General features: G+C 41.2%; 2 protein-coding genes across 2 annotated transcripts; one reads left to right on the top strand and one right to left on the bottom strand.

Moving 5' to 3' along the window:
- Positions 1–7,263: 7,263 nt before the first annotated feature.
- Positions 7,264–8,347, top strand: LOC129767017 (translation initiation factor IF-2-like). Its single transcript, XM_055767622.1, has one exon. It carries the CDS (start codon positions 7,388–7,390, stop codon positions 8,162–8,164), a length of 777 nt encoding a protein of 258 aa, XP_055623597.1. The 5' UTR covers positions 7,264–7,387; the 3' UTR covers positions 8,165–8,347.
- On the bottom strand, positions 8,195–20,122 carry LOC129767010 (ornithine decarboxylase 1-like). Its single transcript, XM_055767614.1, has 4 exons — positions 19,815–20,122; positions 9,982–10,123; positions 8,564–9,913; positions 8,195–8,492 (listed from the first exon to the last, which is right to left on the bottom strand). Exons 3-4 carry the CDS (start codon positions 9,763–9,765, stop codon positions 8,393–8,395), a joined length of 1,302 nt encoding a protein of 433 aa, XP_055623589.1. The 5' UTR covers positions 9,766–9,913; positions 9,982–10,123; positions 19,815–20,122; the 3' UTR covers positions 8,195–8,392.
- Between the last annotated feature and the right edge of the window lie 656 nt (positions 20,123–20,778).

Below are 20,778 nucleotides of genomic sequence, written 5' to 3'. Positions count from 1 at the left end.
CACCGGATCACGGATCACTTGTCCTACCGACGAAAGATTGGGATGTTACAAGTGAGATTTCCGTTAATTAGCGTTAATTAGCACAAGACACTTTGAATCCGGGATTAGATTACATATTTTGCACCACAGCTAAGAGGAAACTGCTATCAATTTGATCAATGGCATAGTGGAAATCACAAGCGATAGGTCTTCCTATATTTGAAATGGAACTTGATTATACCACGTTTTAAGGAATTAACCGCATCGAAAATATTTTTTTTCCAAATTGGAGCATTTTAGGCATTCAAAATATTGTTTTATTAGTTCTAATGTTTGCTTCATTATCTGAACCCGTATCTATTAGCGTAAGATAATATTAGCGTGCAGAATTTGAATTTGAATATCCATGCGCAGCAGGCGCTGACTTTAAACCTAGAAATAAAATTTTCATTAGTAACTGTGTTCTCAACCAAAGCAGTAGTTTGTTCTTCGGCTCTATCCGAGAGGTTATGGGCCCAGCGGAAAACTGAAGAAAGTTCGAGAATAGTGAAGAAAAAATGTCGACTGGAGGTAGTAACTCAGGAGGAAGCGTAAGCGGCGAACCAGCACCGGTACCAGCAGCAGCTCAAGTTCAAAATTTGTCAACCCTACCGTCCATAGAACGCCTGACTGGTCGCGACAATTGGGCAACTTGGAAATTTGCGGTGGAAACATTTTTGGAGCTTGAGGACCTGTGGGATGCGGTGAAGCCGATAGCGAATGCCGATGGAATTTTCCCAGCTGTCGACCAACGGAAGGATAGGAAAGCGCGTGCGAAAATCATCCTTTTACTTGATCCGATCAACTACGTTCACGTGAAGGACGCAAGAACCGCAAGTGAGTGTTGGGCGAAACTGGAAGCAGCGTTTGAAGACACCGGTTTGACCCGGCGAGTAGGACTCCTGCGAAAGCTCATCACCACAACGATGGCCGCATGCGATTCTGTGGACCAGTACGTCACCCAGATCATTTCCACCGCCCACCAGCTTCGAGGCATTGGATTTGATATCTCTGAGGAATGGATCGGAACGTTGCTGTTAGCAGGTCTACCGGACGAGTACAAACCCATGATAATGGCATTGGAAAGCTCTGGGACTGCGATTACAGGGGACAGCATCAAAACGAAATTGCTACAAGAAGTGCAAACGCAAACCGACCGAACCGCATTTTTTGGGAAAAGGACACCTCAACCGAGGAAGAAGCAAAGCGCAGCCGAAAGCAGGTCAGCAGAGCAGCCCAAGGGACCCAAATGCAAGCGGTGCAAGAAGTTTGGCCACATCGCCCGAGAATGCCCAGCGAATCAACGAGGATCAGCGTTTAGTGCCGTGTTATCGACTAACAACGGTGCGGATGACGAAGCTTGGTATTTTGATTCAGGAGCGTCGGATCATTTCACCAACAACCGAAAACTTCTGGTGAACACGAGGGATGCACGCGGTGTAGTTATAGCAAGTGACGATGAATATCGTTGCGAGTGACCTGGTCAAGCTAGATGCGAAGTGTACTCCCGAATGCCCACCGATAGAAGTCAACGGCGTGAAATTCATCCCCGAAATGTCCAACAACCTTCTTTCGGTAAGTCAAATCGTTCGCCGTGGACACGTGGTGCAATTTTCTCTAACCGGAGTCAAGGTGATCGACCCATCGGGCGTCGTCATAGCAACGGGTTGCCATGACATCGAGAAAGGGCTGTTTCGGTTCGAAGCGAAAAAGACTATAGCAACGTCACTGGCATGCACATCAAGCAATATCGACACGTGGCACAGGAGAATGGGTCACCTGAATGTAGGCAGCCTGAAGCAGCTGAAAGGTGGTCTAGCTTCTTGTATACAGTTCGATGAAACGACTTGTGGAAATTGTGTCGTCTGTGCGATGGGAAATCAGTCCCGTCTACCTTTTCCTAAGGAGGGACATCGTGCAGTTCAAGTGCTGGAGGTCGTCCATTCAGACATTTGCGGTCCGATGGAGGAGACATCGTTGGGCGGAAGTCGATACTACGTGTCCTTCACCGACGATAAGACGAGACGAATTTCCATCTATTTTCTGGAGACCAAGTCCAAAGCCGAGGTGCTGCGAGCGTTCATCCACTACCACAGTCTCGCAGAGCGGCAAACCGGATGCAAATTGAAAATTCTTCGGACAGACAATGGTAAGGAATACACCAATAAGTCTTTCAAGAACCGGCTGAGAGTATTGGGCATCCGGCACCAGACGTCAACGGAGTATACCCCGGAGCAAAACGGTCTGGCCGAGCGAGTTAATCGCACCATCGTCGAGCGGGCTCGATGCATATTGTTTGAAGCGAAGCTACCGAAGGCATTCTGGGCCGAAGCGGTGGCAGCTGCAACGTACTTGGACAACCGTTCCCCGACCAAAGGGCACAAGCAAACACCGGAGGAGGCTTGGAGTGGCCGTAAGCCGGATTTGTCACACATCCGTGTGATTGGTGCCAAGGTGATGGCACACATTCCCAAGCAAAAACGGCGAAAATGGGATCCCAAGTCCAAGGAATCGATTCTCGTGGGTTTCGATGAAGATACCAAGGCATACCGCTTGTATGATACCGCCACGAAGAAGGTTTTCAAGAGTCGGGATGTCGTCTTCATTAGTGAACCGTCCCACGAACCATCCGATACCGTATCAGCTCCAGTGAGGAAGCCAACGCAGGTGCGTACATTCGTGTCCTTGGATTTCGAAGAAGCACAAGCAGATGTCGTCGATGTCATCGAGGCGCACCCACCTAAGGAAGAAAAAGAAGAGGAGGAGCAGTCAGATGATTATTCGGACGATTCGGAGGCATCCAACTACTACTCGCAAGCCGAAACCAGCGAAAGTGATGTTTCTGACGGTGACCTGACAATCATTGCGCTCCCCCCGCGACAAACTTCACAACCACCCGAGTCACAGGTGTTGAGGCGCAGCGGAAGGGAGCGCGCAATACCAGGCAAGTACCTTGATTATTATATTCCGAGCAAAGGCCTACCGTCCTACCAATTTTCAGGCCAGCGCAACGTTCAGCCAACGGTTGGTTCGTCGTTTGGATCGGCATCGGCTACCGAATCGGAGCAGCAACGTATGAAGAAGGGCAACTGTCTCGCTAGCCGCACCGCTAGTGATCCCCGTAGTTTCAAGGAGGCGTTACAATTCGCAGACGCCGAACTTTGGAAAGCTGCAATGATCGAAAAATATCAAGCGTTAGTGAGGAACAACACATGGGAGCTCGTCGATCTACCCCCCGGTGAGCGTGCAATTGGTTGCAAGTGGCTGTTTAAAACCAAGGAGGACGAAAAGGGCAACATCGTGCGGCACAAGGCCAGGATCGTGGCGCAAGGCTTCACCCAGAAGTTTGGTGTCGATTACGACGAAGTTTTCGCACCTGTGGCGAAGCAAGTCACGTTTCGCACGTTGCTAACCGTCGCTGCACGGAAGAATCTGACTGTGAAGCACGTAGATGTCAAGACGGCGTATCTTAACGGAGAGCTGGATGAAGTCATCTATATGCGCCAACCCGATGGTTTCCATACCGGAAATGAGGGTACCGTATGCCGCTTGAGGAGGAGCCTATACGGACTCAAACAGTCAGCGCGAGTATGGAACAAGAAGGTGGATTCTATCTTCAAGGCCATAGGGTTTATCCAGTCGAAGACAGATCCATGCCTATACATCCGGAAGAAAGGAGGAGCATTCACGTACATCTTAATCTACGTGGATGATATGGTCATCGTCGCGCAGTCAGAGGAAGAGTTCCGCTCCATCTTGGGATACCTAGAGCAACAGTTCGCCGTTACCAACCTGGGAGATCTTCATCATTTCTTGGGTATGGAGGTAGAACGTTGCCAGAATGGCTTCAAATTGAACCAACAGACTTACATCAAGAAGCTAGTCAAGAGGTTCAGCTTGGAAAATGCCAAACCGTCGAAGGTTCCCATCGATCCAGGCTATTTGCAGCTGAAGGAGGAGGAGCATGACCAGCTACCGAATAACCACCAATTCATTAGCCTTATTGGAGGATTGCTTTTCGTGGCACTGCACACTCGTCCGGATATTGCAGTAAGCACGACAATCCTGGCGCAGAAATCCAGTTGCCCCAACCAACAAGACTGGAATGAAGCTAAGCGAGTGCTGCGATATCTAGCAACAAGCAGTCACCTCAAGCTGGCACTGGGATGCAACAGCGATGGCTTGTCGCTATACGCTGACGCGGATTGGGCAGGAGACCAGCGGGACCGGAAGTCTAAATCTGGACATTTGATCATGTTCGGAGGAGGCCCGATCCAGTGGGGTTCCAGAAAGCAGTCGTGTGTGGCCCTCAGCACAACTGAAGCCGAACTGGTTGCACTTGCAGAGGGATGCCAAGAGCTTATCTGGACGAAGCGATTGATGGATGAAATCGGCGAGTCTTCAGCCCAGCCAATTCCAGTATACGAAGATAACCAGAGCTGCATCAAGGTAATCGAAAGCGACCGTTTGGAGCGAAGGACGAAACACATTGAAACGAAATTCTTTTTCGTTCGCGATCTCCATCAACAACAGCTAATCAACCTGCAGTACTGCCCTTCGGAATCGATGTTAGCTGACATGTTGACGAAGCCACTGCAACGAGTCCGTTTGGAGGATTTACGAAGCCAAATGGGAGTAATTCAAGATTAGAGTATCTCGCTGTCAAAGTTCAGTAAAGAAGTATGCCGAAATCCATTGGTTGTTTCTCCATTGGAATGCTTTCGACACATTTTTCTTAATAGTATCTTGATTAGCTTCATTTAAAACAACATTCAATTGTGCTAAATCATTTCAGAAGTCTTCAGAAAAACTAAGTTCGATAGACACTTGTTAGATGTTATTTCATGCGTCATGCATTTGTCGTTGGTTTTCTCGAATGTTCTCGGAAAGCGATTTCGAAGAAGTAATATTTTGGGCATAATACCAGTTATCATAGTGGAATTATTACATAAATGATTAAATAGATTTCCATACGTATTAGAACAAATGAGATGGAAAATAACGAATTTTTGTTTTAGCAACTTTAACCCACCATTTCATACAGTTGTCATTACCGAGCTCCTCCTGCAGCCAACGATTTAAAATATTTTTGAACTCTAAGATATATTGGTAGAAAGAGGTGCAATCAATCAAAGAATAGAAAACAACCGCAACTACTAATAAAGCTTCGCATTTTTTCCTTTTTAAAATAGGATTTAGGATTATGATCCGAGTAAAACGATTTCAATGTTGCAGGCTCCGGAAGTGAAGCAGTTTGCGCTGCATCGAAAGAAAGATGCGCTGCCTGAGTCAAGAATTGTCTAGTGTAATTGTGCCTCACGAGCACTCCGAGAGAAATGTGGATATTCAATGCAGAATGGTCGCTAGGAATTTGTTATTAAAACAAGTTTTCAATGCCAAAAAAACCAAAACTTCTTGTTTTTTCTTGTTTTTTATCATTATAAAAACACAAAAAAAGGACTAATTTAAAATTGAATATAGACACTATGCAATTATTTCTTTTTTCCAATTAAAATATATGGAAGAATGTCCACGTGGACTACAGGGAAGGGGTATAGTCAATTTCCACGCTTGTCCACGGAGGGGGAGGGGGGAGTCTAAAATCGTGCTTTTTCTGTCCACGTGGTATGTGGCCAGCCCCTAAGCATACGACTATTCTTTAGTTCTTTTTACCATATAAAAGAAGAAATAAGTCACAATCCAATTGTCATCTGTTAGAAAACAAACAGTTGCAAGATTTCATGAGAGTTTTGGTTCAAATCATTACTATTTTGAACATTGTTTTGCTTCTTCCATATACACTTCATATTGGATGCAAATAATTACGACACCATATTTTGCTTGCCAATACAAATATAATTCGTCTACTGCTACTGCGATATGTAACTCATTGTTTGACAGAAGTCAAACATTTTATTTTTTTGACAGATAAAATTTGATCACAGTGTGTAATCGCCGTGATAAAATTAGTTCAATCACTCTACATAGCGGGACCGCAAATTAAAACATAAGTTCAATAACCCCGCAAAGCAGGGCCAAAACATGAAAACATAAACAGATGTAAACGTAAATTATCTGGAAAAACCATGTGTCTTTCCTCTCCTTCCCTTTTTTTTATAAGAATAGAATATATATCACTTAACCAGGGATTTTAAAGCACAAGCATAATGCACTTGTTTATATTGAGACCCGCGTTACACGCATAGCCTAGCACTACAAGTGAAGGATTATAAGCAGATGGAAAAGTCCCCGCATGTCAAGCGGAAAACCGATGCATTTTCGGTAATCTAAATATGATAGAGAGATAGTTCTCTCCCCTTTTAGTTTCGAGCTAGATTAAGAATTTTCGGTATATAAAAGATCAAATTTTAGAATAAAGTTCAGTTCAATATCAACTGCTGTTTGGTAAACTCCGAAACTCCTCTGGTTATACAGAAGTTCGTCTTTGATCCCATTTCAAGGTGCATAGTCCTTCAAAATCGTATAGAAACTAGCTAGAAGTCGGATCAGGCCAAGAGAATCTACTGTAACTAGCCAGTGCGCTAAGTCAGAGCGAAACTCTATTCTCCCTTCCAGTAACATAGGCCTTCTTGATAGTAAGGCAACTAGTAGGAAGTGGGAAAGGCCGAGAATCAGCTCATCTAAGTGCGTTTAGTGGTCCGCCATAGAACAGTTGGTTCCGCGTCGGTAATTTCAGTTTCGTCGGTTAACAAAGTCTCGCGCACTCTGATTACTGGATCTCTTTTGATATTTCTATTGGATTGTTTTTGACAACCAATTTGATTCTATCCGCATGACCCAGATAGATAACGGTACTCTGTATAAACAAAAGCTGTCACCCATGTGAAAATCAGGACTGCATGTTGGGGATTATTTCGGAAGCTATCACACGAAGAAGACTTACAACACATATTTGTTATATAAAAGTAACACTTTAAAACACATTACTAAGTGAATACTTATTTAACATAAAAATCATAATCAATAACATATTCATTAAAAAATCATCTAACAAAAATAAATTAATTTTATTGAAGTTTCATAATCTTACAAGTTATGTATCTCTGCTTTTTCATGTAAAATTTATTTCGACCAGTACGATACCCATTTCCAAATTTAATCCGATCGCAAAGGGTTAATATTCCGACTTCTCCACAATTTAAAATTCAATTTACAAAAATAACCGTTCAGTGTAGGGAATCAACCGATACACCAGGCTTCTGATCTCACGATGCATGCACCCCTCTACGAGCACATGTTTTTATGTTTTCATCGGTCAATCTGAGATTTCATTCAAATTTGTTGATATCTCGATTAGTGCTTGAAGTGTAGTGAAGATCCTCGAGATAATTTCTATAACTCGCTTCAAATGAAGACAAATCAAGGAAAACCCGGTGGGAGCGGTGGCAAGTCTCCGAAAGGAAAGAACAATGGCTTCTTTCGTAAGAATCAAAAACCGGGCCAAAACGGTGGTCGTGGCATCGAAGGTGGACCAAACAGGCCATCATTCAAGCCTGGAGGGGGCCCCGGTGGCAAAAAACCTTTCAACAAGAACAGATCAAATGGCGGCCGACAGTTCAATAATAAGCCCGGTGGAAACAGACCGCCATTCAACAACAATAGGCCAGAAGGTGGCCCTCCCGGTGTAAATAAACCTTTCAACAAAAGCAGGCCTGATGGAGGGCGACCATTCAATAACAAGGACGGTGGAAATAGGCCATTCAACAACAAAGGGCCGGGAGGTAGCCGCCCCGGTGGCAACAAACCATTTAATAAGTATCAACGTGGGGGAGATCGGACGTTCGGTGGGAACAAATTCCACGGTAACAAACAAGGAGCACCGGCGAGGGCTGAGAACCACGATCAAAAGCCAGGAAACAATCAGAATTTGGACGCCGTATTTTCATCGAAGCCGGAAAAGTTGAATTACTGTCTTGCACCGGAACGTTTGGAGGCGCAGGCACGAGCTTTGAAGCGGTTTGAAAACCAGGACAAGGAAGCCGAACAGCAGCAACGACAGAGCGAGAAAGACCGTCGTCACAAACTGATGACGATGAAGACGAAGAAAGGACAACCTGTGATGCAGGGCCGTATGGAACTGCTCTACGAGAAAGTTCAAAAGATGGTTGGTAGCGGTCAAGGATAGGAGATATGTGATTCAAGTAATAGCACTTAGTTTGAGTATTTATATCATATTAATACTTTATTTACCTAATATTAGAGCAGTCAAGTGGGCTGCCTCTTCGTTTATTGGAATATTTGAAATGCAATAGCTTTGTTTCTGTTGTCATTTGGACAAAAATAAAACATTTTGTTTTGAGTAGTAAAATGCAGACATAATTTCAATTCATTCAGTTGATTTCAATGGAGGCGCTCACGCGCAAACCGGGTTCTCGTAGGTGATGACAAGTCCGGAGCCGGTTTTGTCGAAAAGAATCTCTTCCGTGAGTGGGTACACACTTTTTAGAATTTCTCTGGAAAAGGTAAAAAAGATATTTGAGTGTTAAAAAGGATAACTAAAGGGCGGAAACAATATGAAACTTACAGTGTCCCTTTGCTGATGTAACAGAAGATCTTTGGCAGCGGAAACCCGTTGAAGGGAGTCGCCACCGGGATCGTGTAGGCACCCATGTTCTCGAACACAACCCAATCGTCGACTTCCAGCTCTGGGAGCTGAATGGTTTCGATGAGTTGATCCAAAGCGTCACATGTTGGTCCCCAGATGGTGCTATCGTATAGCTTACCCGCCTGTTGACCGATCAGCTTGGGTTTGGGGATTTGATGATCATAGAGAATGCAGTTGAACGAGGCGTAAACGCCATCGTTCAGATAGTACATCATGCGATCGATGGCACCATTTGAGGCATTCAGGCAAACACGTTTCGATTGCACGTTGGAGACCAGTGTGAATGCCGACGCCACGTAGTACCGACCAGGCTCGGAAATAACGCGAACCGATTTATCCGGGAAGAATTTATCCAGGGCAGCATTGACGATCATCGCTACTTCATCGATAGAAGTACCTGAATCGCCCAGAAAGCCACCGCCAATGTCCAACAGGTTGAACTCATAGCCCACCGATCGGCCGTAATCGAACAAGTCCCTTGCGTACGAGATTGCCTTGTAGTAGATAGGGAAGTCCGCACAACCTGATCCAACGTGGAAGCTAATGCCAACGAGTTCGAGACCGAGACCGCGAGCGATTTTAATCAGACGTGGAGCTTCCTCCACTGGATCGCAGCCAAACTTCTTCCCCAGTGGACATCGGGCATTCTCAGCCTCACAGCGAATACGAAGCACCAGTTGGGCATCCGGGCAAATTTTCTTGATCTTGAGCAGCTCGCTGTCACTGTCGAACGTCATCGATTTAACGTTGTTTGCGTTGGCGTAACGCAGATGCGATGCCGGCTTCATTGGGTTCGCAAAAATGATACGATCTGGGTTCACACCCAGGGCGAGGATCTTCGCGATCTCTCCCTTCGAGGCACAATCGAAACCCGTTCCCAGGGCAGCCAGCGTCGCGCAGACAACCTCATTGTCGTTGCACTTGACGGCATAGTGCGGAACGACGCGGGGCATTTTCTCGATCCAGTTCTGGTGCTTGCGGACGATGTCATCGATGTTCATCACGTAGAATGGCTCCTCGGTGGGCATCTGCCCGGTCAGCTCCTCGACGATGGCTGGCACATTGACCTGTTCGGTCTCGACCATCGTCATGCGTTCGGCGTCTTGAGCGAGGAATTTCATGTTGTTGATAGTGGGGATGTGATTGATTTAACTGATAAGAGCGCTCTTGCAGTGTGTGTCAATAGAGTGTAACCAAGTGCGAAAAGCCGAAATGCGATGCGAAAGCTTGTGTCCAAATCCTTGTTTCAAATATTTCAATAAAAGCGAACTGAAAAAAAAGGGTAGAAGAAGTCTGCATGAGCTGAAATTTTTTGGATATGTGTCAATGTTACTTACGAGGCAGCCTTTTTCGGTGGGGTTTAGCCAGCGATAGCGCGTGTCACCAGGGTGGTTCTCCGTTGAAGTTTATCAGTCCAATGTCTAGCTTCGAACTATGGTCAGAGCCCGATAGAAGGGCTAACTGACCCTTGTTTATGGCCTGAAATGAAAAAAAAATAGGGTTAGAATAGATCAACTGCTTCGTTCCTAGTTTATTTATTTGTCAATGCTGTCTACGAGGTTTAGCTGTGGAGATGCATATCTAGCAAGTAATGGCTGAATATAAATCTTCTTATTAAGCGAATGAAGTCCAAATCTCTGAACAGTATTGGAGAATAATTTGAAATTATTGAATAGAACCTCTCAAGTCTTCCAATCGGTTATTAGCCAATCGAAGAGACTTGTCAAACAATTCGCATCACTGTGCTACCACCATTGAGAGTGGGAGACTGTGTACCCACACTAATAAAAAAAAACAAAATAACTGGATATCCACGATATCCATGTCTTTCTCTCTCTCGATTTCCACATCTCGAGACCTCTGAATGATTTATAATGTATATCTTAGCCGAGCTCGTGGAGCGAGAGATGAATGTTATGTGAATGTTTTTGTTTGCGTAGAATTTGCATTTGTGCAGGCCGGGATGAGTCTCTTCAACATGGACTTCGAAGCCATGTAGTCTGGGGAAATCGAATTGTAAATTAAGAACGTCAAACACTATTTGCTGTAGAGGTGTGCAAATCAGCTCATCATGATGAACAGCTCTGATCATATCAGCTCATCTAAATGAGCTGTTCTTTATGAACAGCTCTTCAGCTCAGTTGTCAGTGCCGACTTTCAATTTGGGTCCCAAACTCGATAGCCACGAAGCCAGTTTGAAAATGTTAAAATTCAAATGAAATTTTTCACACCATATTATTAATTACTTGAAACACGTATTCCAGACTATTATTTACAACAGACTCGGCGAGTACAACATTTCCGACATTTTTACTGAGGCTTTACATTACAATAGAAAGTTTTCTTCAAAAAAAAAAAATCTTATGAGATTTTTGCACCGCCTGCAAACAAAGTGTTTTTCATTGAAATAGAATACTCATTTGATACACAGAAGTTAATTTTCATTAATAATTTGAATTTTAAAAACGTGTTCATTCTGCCTGAGAGCCAATTATTATTTTTGGCGCCCCCTAAACTGGTAAACAAAGCTCAATGCCGTCAACGCGAATATAACAGTTGAAAAGACGAGGGACAAATGAAACTAAACTGATGTCTTAACACGAAGAGCGAGAGACGGTCAGTTCATTTGAATCTTACAGCTCACATACTCTCTTCAATTCTACAGCTCTTTTCCCTCCTTCATCATCATCAAAGTGAGCTGAAGAGCTGTTTGATTTTTTTTGCGAGCTGTTCCGCGTCAACTCACTTCAAAGAGTCGATTCTTCGGAACAGCTCATGAGCGGATGGCACATCTCTAATTTGCTGACGAGTGTCGAACGAGAATGACTTGTCTTTCTCAAGACAGGTGAAAAAGGTGTTTTGTTAAGTTTGTCCACAAGGGCTCTTCTCAGGGCTACAGGTGAATGAACTGCAGAAGTTTTGAAGGCTCTGGGATATACGGACGGACGGAATTGTAAATACATTAAAGTGACCAGATGGTCAGTGGTCTAACGCGGGACACAAAAAACAAAACATTATGTATATACGTTATGTGAACATTAACCATAGTTTAGCGAGTCTAAATTGATCAGTATTATTTCTTTCTGAGTATCGGCACTCAGTTGTGATTTTTCGGTGGTTCATATTTTGTTTACGCCCGAAAATCACTTGCTCAATCGGAGCATTTACGCCTGGCAAGCACGATTCAAATTCTACAATTTTCTTCAAATTACCGAATGGAATGCTCGAAAATTCCAATTCATTTTTCATCGATTTTAGTGTTAACGTATATATTTAAAAAATGGACTAATTTCGGATGGCGATGAAAGATAATTTATAGGAACAAATTTTCTTTGAATCTTACGTTTATAAAAAAAAAAACGAGACGCACTTGATTCTAGAATTCAACGAATGGCAGGGGACCGGGTACTCTATGTTCCCCAGATAAGCGATGACATCGAATATATCATTCACATCAAGTTCTCGAAGAAGGTCCTTCTCTGACAGACGTGAAGGGAATGTACAAGCCTCTCTTCTCCCGAGTCATATGGTGAACGGGGAGATATATGGTACGAAGTGCTTGCCGGAGTTGGGAAGGTGATGTGGTCTTTATGCCGAACCTGGGATCAGCCCATTATGCCAAAAGATCACTGGAGGATGGATCGGCTGGAGATAAACATTGTCGCGAAGACCACCAACCTTCCCAACATTTCCCAGCAGCGCCCGATAGAAAACTTTTGGGTGAATGGCCAAAAAAGAGAGACAGACGACCACCAAAAGCCACGAAAAGGTAAAATAACACGCCGATATACATCTTTCCCTCGGCCATGGTTCAGGTTCCGGCCAACTTCCGTAAGACCGCCCAACGCTTCATTTACGATACTTCATCAAACAACTTAGCCTCTTCCTGTCGAGTATACACTAGTTCTTCCGACTTATTTGAAACGTTAAGCCCTGACCGAGCTAGGGGACCAAAGTTGAACTTTTCGTCTGACTCACGTTGGTCCCTGCGAATCAATAGGGGACTTTTATAAAAATAATTTTCCAATTTTGTTGCTGTCGCTTCCAGTTGACACTCTCTAAACAAAAAGCCCAATGTCGGTGCGATGAAACCAGCTCAACGTATTAATCTTTGGATGCATTAGAAGCGCTCTTGAACAGTCTGCCAAATAAAAGTTTTTTTTTGATGTTCATCCATTTAAGAAAATCAACATGATCAAATTGTGATATTGAAATATATTGATATCGCGGGACATTTTCGTTTCTTTTGTCAAATGCGGGACGGAATATTACGCGGAACATTTTGTTGAAATGCGGGACTGTCTCGTGTAACGCGGGACGTCTGGTCAGTTTAAAATACATGCAAGCTGTGGATACTTTTGTACTCACTTGCATTTGTGCATACCGAAATGTGTTTCCCCAACACAGACTTCAAAACCTACGTCATTACGTCATTACAGATACTAGAGACGAATGAACTTCAAGTTTAAAGCTTCTAGTAATGGTTTATTAGCGAAAATCTAATAAACCATTACTAATGTTTTATGTAGGAGGCTTTCCAAATGGCCTTTTAATCGCCTGCGATATACTCGCGATATTTTTCAGTGCAGCTCTTTACAATGGTTAGTGATATCGCGCGATAATCTGTCTGTCAAACCTGCATCCCTCTAATCATACTGTCATTATTTGTTATGGACAAGGTCGTACTAGGTTGGTGGAACAAAATCATATCGCTAGAAATGTGAATGCAAGTATAAAACTCCAGATAATTAATAATTGAAAAACTAACGAATTCAATAAAATATTAACAAAAATGTGTAAAAATAATTAAGATTATGCAGCAATACGCTTGCAATAGGTGATCGATTCAGCTCTCACTTTATGAAGCGTTTCATATGTATAGAGCTGAACATTTATTTCGATATATCGTTTCACCCATCAAGCATATTTTGTTCCACCTGTCTGATGTATGTAGTGTCTCCTATCAAAGCAACGCAATTTTCGCAGCCAAAGCTTGGAGAGTTCTATCTTTTTACGCACTGTCATGGGTGATTTCGCGCTTTGCTAAATCCGGCATTACGAGTTGTTGATTTTATGCGTTTTTATTCAATGCCTTTATATTTCATGTAGATAAAGTAGGTGGGACGCTACGGGCATTGGCAATAAGGATACAAATCCCGTGTATTGTTCTCACATTAACAAGAATAAATCATGAATCAGTCATTTTCAACAACCACGCAAACGCCAAAACTTCCAGCTATGGAATTGTTTTCAACATTTCGAGAGATTCTGAAATAATATCTAAAGTAATCAAAAGTGAATTGATTTTAATAATTTTATGCTGGAAGTGAGGTTTTGTGAATATAGTAGCGCATTCAGATTTATTGGTATAATGATGATGTTTTGAATTTTAAAAAAGATATAGAAATGCTCGACTCTCAGACCAAAAAAAATTGAGAAAGGCCATTTGGAAAGCCTTGCTGCCGTTGGCATCGTGAATTCAAGCATTGTTTCCGGCGTCAAAGGGCAGCATATTTCAAGCCAGATGTGAATAAGATATTTTTCAGCAGTTACTGTCGCCGCCGCCACCCCCGTCATACATCCGTTTCGGTTCGGATTTCCTGTAGCTGTCCTGAGTGTTTTTCGGAGCGTTTGAAGTAGAGATGCCAACCTTTCCAATTTTTCAGGATTTCCTAGACATTTTGAGACGTTGCCTGAAATTCTGACAAACATTTAATTTTGCCTGATTTTTCGGAAATAATCCTGATTTTCCTGATTTTTGCACTCTCAACTCTATTAGAATGAAAATTATTCGAAAAAATATTCTAGGACCCCTGTTAAAGATTACCTGGTTGGGTATGAGAACTGTCATAATCGCTCTGTTTATACATGGTCCAAACATGTAACAGTGCTAGATAATGTTCACATTAAATTAAATTCACAAATATTAACTGGATTTCTCTGAACGTTGCGAATCGACTGAATAAGCTTTTCCAGAGTAAAAATACCGAATTATTTCCAATACGCACAAATGTTTCGAGGGGTTTCAAAACATTGCTAGTATAATGTCGTGAAATCATAATATTTAACGAGTTCAAGAAATTAAACGAGATTAAGTTTGTGGAATAACATTACCTTATGTATGAAGTGTATGTACAAGTAGCCGCAAAGTTATTGATGAATACGTTTCAGAGTGTAATGTTAATCAAGAGACATTTTTTGCTTTCAATGTCAATATAATAGGAATCATTTGCTCGTCAGATTCAAAGTAGGAGCAACTTCAATGGTGAAACTATAGTAAATATATCTATAATCGAAGCAAATAACATCAAAATAAAAAAAAAAAATCCAGCAATTCATCCACTGCTGATATGATTTCCTGATTTGGTGATTAAAAGTTCATTCTAAAGTATGGATGATGAATTCAAAGTATGGATGATGAATGCAAAATTCTTCTGATGACTAAAAATTTCAACTCTATGGCCAGCCTAAAAAATACGAGAAAACAGACAGCATATTTGAGCTTCAAGTTGGCGAAAGATTATAGAATGTAGAAAAAAAATGAATTTGTGTAAGTTTGCCCATAGATCTAATGCTTTTGATTTCCTAAAAATCGGCACAAACTTTTCGGACGACCCAATGTGCGCCAAACCAGAGTTGCCTAATTATATTTGGCAACTCTGGTTTGAAGTGTAATTTTACTGTAAGATACTGAAAAACTATTTGGATATTCAGCATGTTCAGTATTCCAGTGCCGCTCTAGACAGAGAGTAATCAACAGTACGTGTTTGTTTTTAGAGTTAATTTGAAAATCTGCTCAAATTGGCGTTTTATTGCTTCACAAAACGTTCGTGTTCCTCTCTCAATTGAAGCGTTCATTCATCCAAAGTTTGTATAAAGTGTTTCCCTCTTGAATATGCTTGTAATGATTTCGCAGTCTTATGTTGACAATGCGGTCGTATCTTGGACACGACCCTTCTTTCTTATTTCTTTGCGGCCCGCATCACCATGACTAATAGCGAATTCGTTTTTAAAACTGAGTCAGTGCCAAACTGACTCTGTAATAAAAAAACGTTTTCAGTTTCACGAATGCGGTGGTTTGTTGGTGTGCGTTGTATAGTCTGATTTGTTTATATTTGCGACGACAAATGTACGGTGTCGACGTCTGGTGGCGATATTAGTGCTTGGGAGGTAAATTATTCTCTATCAGATCAGCAGGGCCAAGTGCAGTGTAAAAATATAAAAGTTTGAATGAAAATTTTTACATCATATTGTTTGATTAATGTAGTTCTGACACTCACTTAATAATTTGTCGATGCATTTCCTGTTTGTTCCACAAATAATTACTATTATAATATAAAATCATCATTAGACACAGTTTTCGTTCAATGTTTCTGCGATATCGGAAAAAAACGTCTTATTTCATCACATAAAATAAATATTCGATTCGTTAAAGTAAATTTTCATTCATAATTTTTATTTTGAAAGCAGGTTTATTCCACCTGAATATCCATCATTATTTTTGCCTCCCAATGAAAGCACACGTAGCTTAATGCCGTCTACTTGAATATACTCTTCAAAATCAGAATCCGAATTGGATTACGATTCCAATAATACAAAAGCAAAAGCAGCAGGTTTTCCATTTTCATAGTCTTTATTTTTAGATTTTCCAAAACAATACTCGGAACTTGACAGTTCAGTATAGTTGTATTGGTGAACCCGAGTGCCAACCCGTGAAACATCTCAGTGCGAAACTAACAGCTTTCGGGGCGAACCAGTGCGACACTGAGTGCGAAACTGAGTGAATAAAAAAACGTTTTGACAGCAGTTAGTGCGGCACTGGGGTTGAAACTGAACAAAAACGAATTCGCTATAACACGTGCGTGAAATGTACTTTTGAACGCTGTCTCTACGGCAGTGTACTCTGTCGGAGCATTGTGCCGAAAAGTATGCACATCGCGCTGGTGTGATCGATTTGCAGTATCATTCTTATGTCGTCTAAAGACGACACTCGTACACCCAGCTCATCGTGCGGATATCGCCTATAAACGACGCTCGTAGCGAAAGGGTTATTTTTTTAAAATATGGTTAAACATTTCACGCTTAACTTTTCAAAAGGACCTATCATCGATTGTTTTCTTTCGACATTATCTACAGTTAATAACTCAGCGATAAAAGCATTTCCCGATGTCTTAGGGTGGGTTTAGACTAGTGATATATTCATATGAAGAAATATGATGAGATTTATACAAATCGCATCAACCGTTTACACTAGCGTGAACTTCTATAATGAATATATTCATATCTTCGGTGAATTTATTCACCTGAAGTAGAACTGCATCCAACTTTAGTGATTTCTCACCAGTGAGAAATTCACAACCGTTTACATATGCTGAATTTATTCAAGTTATATATACCTCGAATAAGTGTATCATATTTATTCTCACCCGTTTACACCTGTTTACACCTATTTCACGTGAATAAATCCATCTATAGCTATAGATCTCCCTAATGTAAACCCGCCATTAAACAATCTGGAGCGTAGAGAGAAACCTCATATGTCAAACTATATGGCAAAACTGGCGCAAAATCTGTTTGCAAGGGCGTGGTTATCGAAAGAGAAAGTCAATGAAGAGAATCGATCAAAACAGATAGGTCCTATTGAAAAGTTAAGCGTGATTTCATACCCAAATCTTTAGGTCGTATTTAACCTTATTCAAGTAAGATCATGGTTTGTTCGGTTTTAGATATCACCATTTGCAATGAAAAAAATCGAATCGAATTTTCAAGTAGATGTTGCATTTCTTATTGCTTGAGTTTCCTGTCATATTGATCCATTAATAATTTAGGCTTTCTTCAGAATATTGACTTTTCTTGGATATTTCAAAGGTAAACAGCTAAAAACAGGTAATCATGTGGACAAACCAACATCAGAATTGTGGTTATCGAGATCTATTTATTACATGATTCAGATATACAAATCTGATACAAATAGTGTGCAAGCATGATGTTTACAATATTTGTAAGAGTTATAATCCAGGAAGGTCTGAATACGAACCAAATAATCATCTGGTGGTTAATTAAAAATGCTCAAATGAAAGGCGTATTGATACCAATAGAAGGTGGATTTTATAAACCTTCAAAACATGTGAATCCTAAAAATATCCTATAAAACTACTGTGAATCTTGAAAAAGACAATTTTTTTATATTTTTTTAAACATTTGGGTAGCCAATTTGACAAAGGTGTGGTGAATTACAGCATTCAAAAAAATGGACAAACCATGATCATTTTTAGACTGGACAAACCAATATACCTTAATTGGTGTTGAAATGGAATTGTTTCCCACATTCATAAATGATTCGTGTTGTTTATTATTTGTAACATTGTCCTTCCCCTAGTTAGTTTTTTAGTATGGTTAAGCATTTCTTGTTGATATGAACCATTAGGTTGTATTTTAACCTTTTTGAAGACATTGCCATTTACAGCAATTTCCGAAGCTCACACGACATCTAAGGGGAAGCGTTTTTTTTGGTGTTGAACTCAACAGAAATGGTCCTTATTTCATCTTTTTGTAACTTTAACTCAACGTTTCCAAGAAATTTAAACGAACTGACCCTCTTTTGTCATTTTTTTTACTTTTGCTCAAATGATTAAGTGCAATGTTAAATAACCTACTTTAGTTATGAAAAAAGATTCCAGTCTGGCTCTCTATTTTTCATATTCTGTTTCTATATTTAGGTGAAACCAAAATCTAGAAAACGATCGAATGCGCAGCCCTTACTTCTCCCACTTGCTACACCATTATGCCAACAAGTGCTTGTCTTTGAACGTTCAATCCACGAACTTATTTTGTTTGTTGCTAAGGCTCTCATATTGGTAGCAACGAATGTGTGGTGAATACTATTTGTTGTCTACTCTGCACTCTGATTGTACCTGTGGTGCTAGTGCCAATCCGTATTTTATGTTGAATAGATGACTACTATATGAGTCCATTTATTCACTCCGTCAAGCCTTCATTTGTGAAATCTTTGATTAGGAGTGTGCTGTTCTAGAATAATCAATTGAAATGACCAACAGATACAGATCTCGCAGAGCACTTCGAACGCGACACGCGCTTGGAACAGTGAGATAAAAGACTGCCACCACTGTTGTCATGTGCCTCCTTCCTTTACTGCCTACTCCGAGCTTCACACACAGATATACTAAAATTTCATAATCATATCGCCACCATCTCGCATGCTATAACTAAACGGGAAAAGTGAATAGATTTTTTCGGTTGCGTTTGACCGTTCTTGACTTCCTACGAATGGGGTGCGTGCAGTAGTTCGAAATTGGAGGGGACGGTCGAATGTTTCCTCAATTCTCAATGGATCAGTTTCCGGGATTGACTCGTCTTTTGTTTTTCAGATCGATTGAACATTCTACTGTGCAATTTTTTGTGTGACCATAACCATAACTGAGCAGAAAACCCTGTCAGTCCTCTATCATCTGGAATAACTGTAATTTCTGTACAAAAATAAAATGTTCCACATATTCCGCCTGTTGACTGGCTAAAGACGATGAATTTCTAGTCATTTTATAATAAATACTCATTATTTTAAGTCCTACCTTTTTGTGGAGAAATGTAGTGTTCTTTATGAGAGAACAGGAAGCTAGAAATTAGCAAACTTTATTTGACGAGCAAGTGAGAAGACCTTCACCTGCAACAGAATAGCCTTTCAAATTTACTGAGAATCCAGCGTCATCTTCTCAGAAATATTTGTTGAATTACATCCATAACAGGAAACAGCCACCCTACAGTAATTCAATTTCGAGGCAAAAGCTTCCTGCCCCCATTGCCTGTGTTGACTCATATCGATGAGTGGAAAATCCTGTTGGAGGAATCGTTCTCAGAAACTGACTTTTACGGTTCTGTACATAATAAACACAGCTCATAGGAACAGACTTCCGTTTCGGTAACTACTTTCTACTTCTACTGGAAGGAAACAAACCTCACAACTTATATGTATTTCGAAACACCTTTTTTCACTTTAACCATTAAACAATTGGATACATCCAACTTTGGTTCATTGGAGGCAGGTTGCCATTCCAGGAAATTAGAGCAAAATAGCATTTTTGTCATTGGAAATACCACAATTTTCGTCTACGGTGAGAGTTATGGCTAATATGTGACGAGGAAGCACACTTACTTGTCGAAAAATTCTCGAAACTTTTCGGCGATGGGGGGAAATAAGGCAGGCTAGAGAAACACGTAGGATATATTTTCAGCAACCATATGCAGGGGATTGTTGGTTAACAAACGCAAAAAAACAAACACAAATTAGCACAAACGCAGAATTTCACAGCGCACAGTTAATCGTCCTAATATGACACTTTTTAACACTTGATTCAACACAGTTGTCACTTATTTTGTCACGCCGAAAAGTACACCGAATGGCTGGATGCGACCGTAGCACTCAACTAGTAGTAAAAGTCTGAACTTTTCTTGTGCGGCTTGCCACGAAGCGAAGCTTTTTATATGAGCTGGTGCCGAATCGCATCAACAACAGCTAGGTATGTGTGAAAGAGAGCAGCCGAGAAGTGAGAGTGAGAGTTTTTTCAATCTCAACCGGATCGGTACCTTATCAGCGTGGTGTACCTGTTTTCCGACAAACTCACTCTTCGTATTTTATCATTCTCGTACTACCGAGACGATATAGATTAAATGGGAATAGTCAACAGAAATGATCCGCAAATAATTGAATTCGGAGAACACAACATTTTTCACGTAACTTTTGAAAAGAACTGTTTTGATCGATTCTTTTCATTGTTTTTCTTTTCGATAATCATGGCTAATACTAATATGTGGATGATAACGCACTCCAGTAAGTTAAACATTGACCTTGAGACCTCCATTCTCATGTTTTTTAATTTTGTTCGTCCTGGTCCCCGACGTGCTTCTATGATAAAATTCCAGGTAAATTGTATTTGATAATTGGCCATTGGAAAAGTTTTAAAATCATGATAATTCAAAACGAATGATGTTTTTTGATGGCAATTACAGCAGAGACGCTATTCGCGATGATAAAAGTACTACATGTTTTAAACCCTTTACTTAACAATTCAAAGCTCTACGAGTAGGCCTTCACCGCAGAGGACTATTCTCTATCGTCT

The sequence above is a fragment of the Toxorhynchites rutilus genome, chromosome 2 (assembly GCF_029784135.1).
Source record: "Toxorhynchites rutilus septentrionalis strain SRP chromosome 2, ASM2978413v1, whole genome shotgun sequence".
Taxonomy (NCBI): Eukaryota; Metazoa; Arthropoda; class Insecta; order Diptera; family Culicidae; genus Toxorhynchites; species Toxorhynchites rutilus.
This window is presented reverse-complemented; position numbering and strand designations above follow the sequence as displayed.

Coding starts and splice junctions, on each gene's coding strand:
- LOC129767017 (XM_055767622.1), top strand. CDS start 7,388: ATGAAGACAAATCAAGGAAAACCCGGTGGGAGCGGTGGCAAGTCTCCG.
- LOC129767010 (XM_055767614.1), bottom strand. CDS start 9,765: ATGAAATTCCTCGCTCAAGACGCCGAACGCATGACGATGGTCGAGACC. Junction 8,493..8,563: donor TACATCAGCAAAGGGACACT/GTAAGTTTCATA, acceptor TACCTTTTCCAG/AGAAATTCTAAAAAGTGTGT.